Source organism: Chaetodon auriga, chromosome 6, assembly GCF_051107435.1.
Source record: "Chaetodon auriga isolate fChaAug3 chromosome 6, fChaAug3.hap1, whole genome shotgun sequence".
Classification (NCBI taxonomy): Eukaryota; Metazoa; Chordata; class Actinopteri; order Chaetodontiformes; family Chaetodontidae; genus Chaetodon; species Chaetodon auriga.
Window position 1 is genome coordinate 1,940,381 of NC_135079.1, and position 12,033 is coordinate 1,952,413.

General features: G+C 45.6%; 1 protein-coding gene across 8 annotated transcripts in view; it reads right to left on the bottom strand.

The window, feature by feature from the left end:
• Positions 1–12,033, bottom strand: part of cadps2 (Ca++-dependent secretion activator 2) — a 145,294-nt gene that overhangs the window by 23,743 nt on the left and 109,518 nt on the right. For 4 of the 8 annotated variants that reach the window (XM_076732778.1, XM_076732774.1, XM_076732777.1 and 1 more), the window contains exons 19-23: positions 9,961–10,102; positions 8,224–8,343; positions 6,802–6,831; positions 2,667–2,822; positions 2,204–2,351 (exon numbers count right to left, since the gene is read on the bottom strand). In XM_076732778.1, the coding sequence (XP_076588893.1) occupies positions 2,204–2,351; positions 2,667–2,822; positions 6,802–6,831; positions 8,224–8,343; positions 9,961–10,102 (596 nt within the window). Of the gene's footprint in view, positions 1–2,203; positions 2,352–2,666; positions 2,823–6,801; positions 6,832–8,223; positions 8,347–9,960; positions 10,103–12,033 lie in introns of all 8 variants that reach the window. The other 4 variants (XM_076732776.1, XM_076732773.1, XM_076732775.1 and 1 more) reach the window with 1 other exon arrangement.

Sequence of the window (12,033 nt, forward strand, 5' to 3'; positions counted from 1 at the left end):
GCCAAGAAGAACTTCATTAACCAACAACTTTGGTTTGTGAGGTGACACATTGCACTAAAGGCTCCACTCAAGGCGAGCACATCCACTGTGTGGGAGCCGGTCCTGGACGCTATCTGAGTTTAGGCTAACGTTAGTGGATCTATTTACATTTTATGAAACACTCCAGCTGATACTGCTCCACACTGCAAGACAAAAGCAATGCTGTGTCTTTATTTTCATGTCTTTTGCATGGACCGTCACACGGTGAGGATGCTGTTTGCTTGGGAGCCGTTAGCTTCAGGCATAATGTTTAAGCATAATATCACGTATCTAGCAATTAGCACGTTCAGTGCCATGCTAACAGGATGTAGAAACACTGTGAAACAATGAAAATCATCCAAGCCATCATGTGAGGATTAGACAGAACGATTAGACTAAACATGCTGTCTTCACTTCGAGAGACTCAGAGACAATGACAATCACATGAAGATCAGTATCAGCACAACCAATCAGCTCGTGGTGGACTACAACGCTTCAAGCATGGACGCCGCTGCAGAGAACGTGGACGCTTCACACACACGTTCAACCTGCAGCACGGAAGATCTGAACAATCAGTTTGAAGGTGGACGCCAAAGATTAGAGCCAACGATTCAGGATCTGTGTCCACAGTCTGCCCTTCAGGTCCTGAGTGACGGTGCTGAATAATGTCCAGAAAAGAGTTTCTGCACAATACTATGATGTCACAGTGAAGATGACCTTTGACCTTTTGGGTATAACCAGTGCATGAATTCTTGAGTTGTGGTCGAGTGAGGTCACAGTGACCTTTGACCTTTTGACCACCAAAATCTAATCAGTTCATCCTGGAGTCCAAATCAACGTTTGTGTCACGTTTGCAGAAACTCCATCGAGGCGTTCCTGAGATTTCACGAGAACGTGACGGATGTAAATCCCATTAAAGGCGCCGTTTGACGAGCTGTGCGACCGCCACCACCTCTGCTTGGTTTTTGCTCTTTTTCACTCTCTTTTCTTTTGTGTCTGAAATTGAAAAAAACTTAAAAATGTTAAATAAAATGTGTCAATAACATAGCAGAAGCAGTGTGTATGCGGACGCCGTTCATGTGTGCAAAGCTCTCTGCACGGAGGTATTCAGTGTTTGTCAGCAGGAATAAATGGTGGTTTCTCGCGGTGGAAGCTGGAGAAGAGTGGAAGCTGAAGGTTAAGAGAACAGCGAACTTAGCTCTCTGTCAAGACTGCCGGCAGCCAAGGGTTTCGCTCTCAGCGACGCCAAGGCTGCCGGCTCACACAGGCTTCACGGTCATCCATTTAACAGCTCGTGTCGAGCTTTTGGCTGTTTCAAGTGAACACAAATACACCTGAACTCCCCGTCTGCTGGATGTTTGCAGGGAAACAGTCACGTTTTAGTGGCTGATCTGACAGTTTGACTCGACCTGCTCAGTGTGAGGCTGAAAATAAAAGACGACTGAGGGTTTTAGACGCTCGACTCTCTGAATGTGAAATCTGAGATGCAAACTGAAAAATACCAACATTCATCCATCTTCAGTGATTTTGTCTGATTTTCAGCCAAAAAGGGAAAAAAAATCTGCTAATGTGATGATTTCTCTGTCTTGCAGTTTCTCATCATGTCTCGGATCGTTTCTAGAAATGAGTTCTGGTGTTTTAAAGCTAGATGGGATAAAGCAAAGTTCAGGATCGGGATCTGGATCAGGATCAGGATCAGGATCAGGATCAGAATCAGGATCAGGATCAGGATCAGGGCTTGGTCATGCCGGCCAATTTCAGACTGAAATCTGTTGATTTCAATGGAATCACAAAGATGAAGTAAATCCACGCTGGTGAATTTGGACATGAGAAACCAAACATTTCCACCAATAGTCCAGTTGTCAAGCGTGGATTAAGCAGTTTGAGGACCTCACAGTCAACATCAGTGCCATCACTGGCGACACCTACAGTAGCTGGTAAACTGTAGCTGGGGGCTAAAGCGGGGTGGCACTACACAACAACAGCAAACTGTCCTGATGCGGCCTGGTCTGAAGTTAGCCATCAGCATGCTAGCAAACTCTCGGCTACCTGACATGTTACCAGCTAACTTGACAGCCACCACAGTTACTGCGTCGCCAAGCGAAAGTCTGGGCCCGTCCGTTTCATGAGAAGATGGAGAACATGGAGACTGTGGATCAGGAGGTGGAGCGGATCGTGGGCTTACCTCCTGACCGGTGTCCAGCACGCAGAGCTTGGAGCACTGCTTCTTGGCGTCCATCAGCACGTTGAACATGGTGCAGACCGACAGCGGCACCCTGAAGTCCGTGGACTTACTGGCTTTCTGCATTTTGGCATCAAATGCAGATTTTGTTCTGTGGGACAAAACACAAAAAGGTTTATCATTGCTGTTGCCCAAAATGACCGAAAGCGTTACTTCAAGAACTCCTAGACCTTCATGACAAGCTTCACAGAAGATGTTTAGTTTGTTAGTTGATGAGCTTCGAGGTTTTTGAGGTCATAAACTGGCTGGAGGTTTGTATCTGTGTGTATTCACTGGGTTATATCTGATGTTCATGGTATTAAAAAAGGGATTTGTTTGACAGGTGTGTGGTATGAAAAAACTGAAGGATCCAGTGGGATGTGGACCCAGAGGTCCTGATCCAGCTGTGGCGGCCTCTCAGTCTGACCTCTTAACGCAGGCCTCCATCATGTCGCTGGCCATCAACTTGAGTCTCTGCTCCAGGTGTTTGCCGAACTCGGGCTCCGGCCAATGGAGGTCCAGCACGAACATCTGCAGAGCGTCCAGCTTCCAGAACAGATCCTCGGAGGTGGCTGAGCCGTTACTGCAGGGATGATGGAGAGGGTCACTGGCTGGATATCACAAACACAACAACACACACCTTTACAGTGACCTGTTGTGTTTTCCAACATGGCTGAAGGACAGGATTCGGACAGAAGGTCAGTACCTGCTGCACAACGTCTTCGACTACTTCTGATGTTTTGCTGTGTGTGATATCAAATCACTTTAAACAGCTTTAAGGTCAATACTTCTGTCTGTTTTTATGTTTTTGAGCTTCGTTTTTATGCATCTGTCAGAAAGGTTTTGGAAGGTTAATGTGCATTATGCTTTCTTTTGGAGGGAGAGACCCGCCGATGCTTTGTTTCTGTACAGTTGTGGTGGGTTGCATTAAACAGCTGACAGACCCAGGATGTGCAGTCCTGGTCAGAGCAGGTAATTTCTATGAAAATCAACTCACAGGCTTGAGGCAGAGAAATGAATCCATCACAGACACCAGTGTATTGATGTATAAATCATGTGATCTTTGGATGGCAGTACAGCTGTGAGCAGGGACCATTTTAGAAAACTGTCTGTGCTGGTGCGTTCAAGAGCACTCCAACACCTGAGGCTGCACAGTTTGCTGCTGAAAAGACAAATCTGACAAATGCTCTAGTCTTAAATATGAGTCTGTAATTTCCAACCAGTTCCTCTGAAAGTGTCCAGGAAAGAGGAAAGAAGTGTGCATTTTGGTAGAACTACGCATACTGAAACTACACACACATGAATTCAAGTCTTAGCGAACATCTTCAGTGACAGGAACGTGTTTTTCAATGATTGCTTTCTGGGGTTGATTTTCTGACAATGTGGGTGATAAACACAACATTTGCAGCAGCTGGATATCAAATGCAGGACATCAAACTGTCATTTAAAGCACAAGTTGGAGACTGTGATAAATTCATCCTCAAAGAAGAAATAAATAGGAGATAAATTGAACAACTAAAGGGCTGATTGGAAAAACGATCGGGAGAGAGGCAGAATATTCCTGCTTTGTGTTCATGTGCATAAATGTGCAGATTCACTGGTCTGATCCTCCCTTCACTGGTACTCTGAATAACCAGTGACCAGGAAACATCACGAGAACTCGGTGTCTCGTCCTGAGAAGAGAAGAGCCTCGCAGAAGACGAGCGTATTCAGGTTGACGTGAGCTCCTTCAACAGGTTTTGGTAGTTCTGGTGCAGAGCTGTGTGCTTTCAGTCAGTAAACACAGCACCAGGCTGAAACAGACAGATGGACGTCTCCCCGCCTTCTCCCCTGCGCACAGGTTACACAGCAACACATGGCAACGCTCGCCGCCACCGACATCCAAGTGTACAGCGCCCGGCTAGAATGACAGCCACAGGAGGATGGAGGAGGGGGTAGGAGGGTGACGGGGGTGTTAAAACAAGCGCCACTCACTCCCTCACTTTTCTCACTTCGCCTTTAAAAGACTGTTACCTTAACAAGTGGCGCACAGGAATAAACGCTTTGGGCTGAGTCCGCGGTGCAATTAAACGCTCGGTGGCTATCCCCCTCATGTCTAATTAGCGGTGCTCTTCTCTGAGCGCGTTCCGCCCCGCTCCCCGGGGAACGGGACGATCCCACTCGCCCGTCTGTGCTCGCTAATGAAGTGCCAGCTTTTTTTTCTCTTTTTTCATTGGATCGAGGAGGGCCAAGTGAAGTGAGGTGGAGGAACAGTGTGGTCTGTGTTGTGGGAAAGGCTGGGGGAGTCGGAACGAGGAGCCTTTTTAAGAAACGCAGCCTCCTGGTTGGGTGTTGGTGGCCCCGACATGGCCGCCAGCCCTGCTGCAGACTCTGCTTCTCGACAGCAGACACACGAAGACATACAGAAATGTTTCTGAAACCACACTGAGCAGGTGAATTCAGATCAATGCTCAGACCTCTCACTGATGTCACGGCCGAGTATACGGCTACGACGGCAACCAACAATCATTTCCAACATTGATTCATCTCAGTTATTTGGAGTTTTAAATGATGAGTCTAGAAAATGTCCGTAAACAGTGATAAATGTCCATCATCCGTGTCTTCAAATGTCTGTTAAGTCAGTTTAAACCCAAACACAATGATGTCAAACGGAGCAGCAGCAAATCCTCACGCCAGAGAAGCTGGAAGCAGAGAACGATTGACATCTTTGCTTGATAACCGGCTTAAACTGCATGAAATGTTTTTGTTTAGTATTAATTGCTTGCTTTGTATTTCTCCTGTGAAGCGTATTTCCTGCCTTGAGGTATGCTCACAGCAGAGTTCAACGCAGCAACATTTTACAAAAAAGGCCTTTGACAGGAGTCACCACGATCAGTAGATTCACTTGTTTGTGTAAATCTGCTCAGAAGTGCTCACGTCGGGTTCAATCCTGGTTCATAGCACATAGCTGTCGACCAATAACAAGCCATCCTTACATCACCGACCTTTGAGGGAATGGAAAGAATGTAAAATCAAGGCAGCTGCTTTGGTTCATTAGCTGTCATCACTCAGTTTTATCCAGCTTCCTCTGCTGGAGTGTAAAGTGCTTCACAAAAGAATGGTTTACACTCACTTATGAGATAGAAGTCAACGGTACAAATATGTCTTTTCAATAAACTGTGTGAACTTATTGTCGCATTAGCACCTATCCTCTGGATAGAGGTTTTCCTCTCTTCAACAACCCTTTATTGAATGAAATGTACAATCCAGAGAACAACATGACGTCGGTAAAGAAGAAGTCCGGCACAGAGCAAACAGAAAGAAACGCGCAGAGCTATTGTGACTGACTAGATCTGGCTTTTACTGCAAATGTCTCAGAGTTTTCTCCAAGCATTCCTACATACCACGCACACAATGCAGGTTAAACCACATATTGAAAGCACTTTGCTTGTAAACATTTAAGAATGTGTTATTAACAATAACAAACACAACAATATATATCCATTATCACTTGTGAAATCTTTACAATCATTTATAGATTCTTTTTCACTGGAATTCATTAATACTGTTCACTGTATCTGGACCTTGTCAAGGCCGACCACGTAACAAGTTGGTCAGCAGAGTGATCTGCACGACGCTCCGTCCACTGTTTTATCGCTAAGGGTGGACGGTCAGAAACCCAACTGCCACAAAAATGATGCACTGTACGTTTCTGCAAACCACAGATATGTTGGAACGACGTCTCTTTGCGTTCAGCACTTGGTTAGGGTTGGAAAAGACTACGTTCTGATCACGTCTCTGCAGCCACAGTTGGAAGATATCCGGACATCTTGTTGAAAATACCTGTTTTGTCGTCACGAACACGGCTCGAATGGCGGTTGTCTTGCCCGGCTGTCACCACCACCTAACCCTCATCCTCCTGATGAGTCATCTTGATAATCTAATCTGAACTACGTCACTTTGTCACACCACTATTTTTGTGGGAGTTCCTCTGGTGAAACTGTTCTGTTTCTGGACAAACCAAAGGCTTTTAGAGAGTCCATCAGCATGGTAACTACATCACCAAACCTCTTGAACCAGATACGTAACAAAGACGTGGAACATCTCCGGTTTAGCTGCTTCGTGTATCACCTGCCCACATTTTCATGGATTCACTTAACATCATGACTGATCAATGTGCATTATCTCCGAAACATATAGAGGAACTGTTTTCTTTTTCTGTTGCTTGTTTATTATGAAGATGATCCTTCAAAGCAGATTTTTAAGAAAACTAAAACTAGTTATCGAGCAGATTCCTGGACCGTATTTGCCATCGTTATCAGACAAATCAACGTCTCGTCAACAATCTGCATGAACGTTAACTTTCTTTTGTTCCTGGTGAGCAATGACAACCTGAAGATCAACACCACCTTCAAAGATGGAGGATCAGGGAGCAGAAATGTTGAAAAACAGAGAAAACAGAAGGAAACGACGGGCTGATTTTCTTTTGTATGTTCTGCCACGTTCTGATACGAGAACACTCTGGAGGGAAAAGCAGCAAGTGGACTGAATAATACTTCACACGTGAAAGCAAAACAACTTACAAGATGTCAGGTAGATTTATTCCTTGCAAGCTGCAACAGAAAATTGATGCGTTGTGTTATTATTGCCCTGATATTCTTCACATCGTGACATGCACACTGCACAGCACAAGGACTCGTGACACATCACAAAATCTTCACCAATGAGTCTCTGAGGAATGATCGCATGCAGGCGGCGCCCCGCTGACAAAAGAGCCACAGTGTCACAAAAGCAATCTGAAACCACAAAGCCGCTCTCATGCCGAGCCTCATTCAGTCGAGAATAGTGCTGCAGTTTACTCTCACAGACTGAGCGACACGACAAAGTTTTTGTGGATTTCAATAAAGCACTTTTACAACAGAGAGTTGAGACTTGAGCGAGGCTTCATGCGGGGGAGTTAAAGAGCAAAGACTTGAGTGGAGTTCTGACTTCAAGAGTTTCTTGATATAGTAATTAATTTGGATGATGGACTCTTTGACAAACATGCAGACAGACAAACGGAAACAGAGCTGCGGTGCGACTACTGAGCATTCAGAGAGACAGAGGACAGTCCTGAGGTCACCCAAAGCTGACCCATGAAAACCCAAAGACCCGACCTGAACCGCCCCAGGTCTCCTGTCCACACGTTAATTCTGATTTAGGTCTGACTGCAGATCTTTGGTCTTTCTAAAATGCTGACTCGACCCTGTAGGACTCAGCAGAATACTGACTTGAATGTGTCTTCATCACGTTAGCTTCACTGTAGTTCACTATAGGCCTTTTCAGCCATGCTAGCTGCTCTAGAAATGACAGTGTCGTCTATCTGTTGGTTCAACATTCAAACTATTGGATGGATTTCCTTCAAAAACAGATCAGATACTTACGATGACCTGACCATGAATATTTAATGTGGTGATGCCTTCTGTTTTCACCTGTCTATCATTTCAGTTCATTAAAGAATACCTCTAAAACAAACTACTAGCATTAACCATGCTAACATGCTACGTTGGCATTCAGCTCACAGTACAGCTGTCTGATTAGAGCTGGGTGAGGCCGGACATGTCCTACAATGGCCACCGTACAGAGGACAAACTCTTCACCACTCACTTGTGCAGAGATCTAACAGCGGAAAGGCTCTTCATGCTTCATCCACCCAGCAGCACGCTGCTCTTCATATGAAAACAATCGATAGCACTGCTCACACAGAGAAATGCTGTAACTCTGACTAGACCAGGTGGCTTTTTAAGGTTTTCTCAGGTGGTTCAGAGCTGAAAAAGGTAACAGACCAAGAGCTGCACGCTGGCTTCAAACTAACTGGAGGCAGTAAGGTCCTGCTGTCTTTGGGTCTGTCTGGGTTCAGGTCTGGGTATGTTTAACAGAGGGACACCCTCTTGGATTCAGGTGAGATGGTTCCAGGTTACGGACCGTGTGAAGACCTTTAGTCTAACCCCCCCCCCGATACGTACGTGTTGTCACACAGCGGTCCCATCCATGCGGGGGCCGAGAAGCTGGGCATCTGTGGCAGCGTGAGAGGGAGGCTGGGGACTTTGGGAAGAGGAACGCTCGCTAGATTGTTAGTTAACGACCTGCTGGGTCAGAGTCGGCGGCGAGGTTGATCGATGGCGGAAAAAGAAAGTGTTAAAAGAATGAAAGAGAGAGACGAGATTGTGACAGTAACGGTGGGCGTTCTTCACCACAGCACACAGACAGAAGAATAGAAACATAGAATAAGAGCCACTTGTTCTGCCTGCAGTAACTGATCAATAGCAAACACCAATAAAACACAGAAAAGTCAGTGCTTCCTTCTATTCAGTCCTTTTTCTTTCAGTTGGGGTGCTTTTTGTTAAAGAGTGCAGCTCTCAGTGCATTGTTCCTGACTGCAGCGTGTCCTTGCTGTCTGCGTTGTACATTCAGCTCTGCCTCCTTTTGTTCCTCTGCTCTAATGCGCAGCGTTTGGTTGCTTCAGGCCCCTCGTATTCGATTGTTTCTGCAACATTCATGCAGCAGTCGGTCGGCCCATCGCACCTCAACAAGTCCTCACCGGCGAGAAGGTGAAACCACGAGGAGGACAGCACACATGCATACCATCTGAAGACTAATCGAAGCTCAGATTCCCGAAAAGATCAAATCTGACTGCATCACCTGTGTGCAGCTCACTCTCTCTGTTTTGGTTTGTAACGCGTTTCTACTCTCAGTCTATTTTGGCTCATCTTCTGCTTCATCTCCACTCGTTTCCTTCCATTCACTTTCGATGGCTCTGCGCTGTGTGTTCGGTCTGAAGTGACACTAACTGCAGGTAAACATGTCTGTTAAGTTTGTGCAAAAAGTGTCGGAGACTTTAAAATGATTCCGTTAAATAATCAAAGTTCTATCTCGTTATTTTTACATCCACAATGTTACACGAAAAAACACAGACAGATTTATTGTAGGCAGCTCAAACTGAGAGGAAGACTACTTAGCAAAATGTTTACTTCACATGTAGTTACTGATCATCACGACACATCACGACATCAACGCTGAGTGCGAACAGAAAGCACTGGATTTTACACAAATAAAGACTTGCCTTGAATGCACCTTTTTAAATCTACCAATAATGAGCCGAGTCTGTGTGGTGACAGTGAAATCAGAGCAGTGCGGAAGATTCTTCAACAGGTTGTTTACAGTCACATGACGTTAAATTCAGACGGAGGGCAGGAAGTGAAAACCGCAGAGGAGGAGATGAAGGAAAGTTGTTGCTCTGCTGCTTCAGATGAAATTACAAGAGAAAGGTAGAAAGTGAAAATCAGATCTCAGATGTGACCTTTAGTCGTTCTGCTCGAGAAAACAAATGAAAGCAGATAGAAGTTTGGAGGCAAACAACTTTTCTGTTAGCGGTTGAGACCTCGGTACCAAAGTGCTCTGGATGAACAACAACTTCTGCTGCTCTATAAAAGCTCCTCGTGGTTTCTTGGTTTGATCGATCTGAGCGACCGTAAACGATGCTAAACATCTGCATTTTGAGTTTGCGTTAAAGTGTTTCCTGTGCAGAAAATCACTTCCTGCCCTCCATCTGCAGTTAGCGCCACAACAAAAGAGTGACGTGACGTCATGTGGAAACAACCTATTCTTCACTGTCCAGTAGATGAAAGAAGGCCTGCAGTGCATAAGGAGGCTAAAGCTAACGCTAATCCCTCACGGCGGGGAACCGGTGGGCGGGCTCTTACTTGACAGACTGCCAGGTCTCCTGCTCAAAGCCGCGGTGGATGGACTGGGCGATGGACGACTCCATCAGGTCGATGTAGCGCACCACCAGGGGCACGAACAGGTCCTGCAGGTGTTTGTGGAATGTCCCATTGCACAGGTGAGCTGCGAAGACCAGGTGAGCTCATTTAATGCTTTTTCAGACCGTTTCCATGAAAACTCAAACAGAGGTGCATGAACATCGAGGCGGCGTTGCAGCAGTGGAAGCAAGTTACAACAGCTCCAACGTTTCAGTGTGTTTTTGAGCTTTTCTGGTGAGACCAGTCATTTACCTTTTCTGGGCTATTTAAAACAACATCGGGAGACATTTTTTGCGTACTGAGCCTACATAGTTCCCTACAGAGTTACATGTATTATATCTGCTGTGCAATAGTACATAACACTGTACTTAATTATCCATATTTTACAAAGTGCAATTTAAATTTTATCCATAAGCTATATTATTTTTTACACTCCGTTTGTATAAATGTACATATATAGTTGATTATTTTCTATTTTCTATCCTGCCCTGAGCCCTGACCTCAACCTGTCCAACACCTTTGGGCTACCTGGAACACTGATCTACACACAGTCTACATTGTGCATGAATTGTTGGCATCCTGGTCTTTCTTTGGGGGGTGAACCCAGACCACAAGCTTCAAACTGCGAAGTCTAAGAGGGGCCGTTCTTCTGGGATCGAACGTGACTGCGCAGGTGTTTCTGATATCATGTCATCCCTGACACAACCTCTCTGTGCAGGTTTGAGACACAGTCAAACAGACAGAAGAGTCCTCGGGGACGGCAACGGTCCACAGGAGGACAGACGAAGACAGACAGTGCCGGGTGAGAAGCGAGCATGCTGGTCTCTCAGGGCTTCATTAGTTTTAATTCGTCTCGCTCTGCTCCGTCATGATTAACACTAGCCTTTTTGCCCTCCAGAGAGAAACCGGCCTCCCTCGCAACCGCTCGCCTTCAAACAATCAAGTGAGCATTTAAATAATCTACAGAACAACTGAGAGAGGACGCTCCCGTCGAAGAGGCGAGGAGACGCAGCAGATCAGCCGACCGCTGCAGAGGTTCTCCTCACTTTTCTCCATTTTTCAATACTAAAAAAACGCTGTTAACAATGAGAGAAGTCAAGGATTGTTCATATTGTATCACTGCGAGGTTCAGAGAAGGCGACTCGTAAATCAACTCCATTATCCTCCAAAGCTTTTTTTTTTTCTTTTTTACCTCCACCTGCCACCCGAGTATCTGATTGGGACTGAACTCGAGCGACTGTCTTTCGTCTCACTTCAGACATAATTATCAAAGAGGCTCATTTCTGCAAACGGTCCAAGCGACGACTTCGCTCGTTCTGTGTTTCGTCTATTGACTCATTACGCTCCAATTTAAGTTGACTCATGTTGTGACACTTGGAATAATTACGGCATTAACAGAGGATGGTAATTAGAAAAATATAAAAGATATGAGCCACAAAAAAAGAGATTTGTGGGTTCTTTGCATAATGGAGGCTGGGTTTTTTCTTCCCAGCAGTGCCCTTGGGCTGTCTATCTGCCTGCCTGTCTGTTACTGTACTCGAGGTACTTTGGCATCAGCCATGTTAAATAACGCCTCACATCTCGCCAAATCTCCGCTGGCTCCGAGACAAAGCCGAGGGAGGGCTTGGATAGAGGAAACAATGAGCCGAGATTCTTCTCCAGCAGTCGGGTGAAATCTGAACGGCGAGACGCAGTTTATCCGGGAGGAAAGTAGCACAGCGATCAGAAACACTGCAGCGAAACGTTGATGTTTGTCGTACTTTAATCTAAAGTTTCCACCATAAGTATTTTTTTTTTTCGCACGTTGGGTCCTTGAGACGTAGAAAAGCACATTACAGACATAAGTGGGTGTGCAGGAACGTCCCCGTCTTCCTGAAATCCTGTCGCTCTGTGGATGTAAATTGACAAAATAGATGAAAATAGAATGCGAGCGTTGAAATCTCAGCTGCTGCTCTCGTAGTTCCTTATTTTCAGCCTCCATCTCTGATCAACGCTGACAGGTTTCTTGATTTTTCT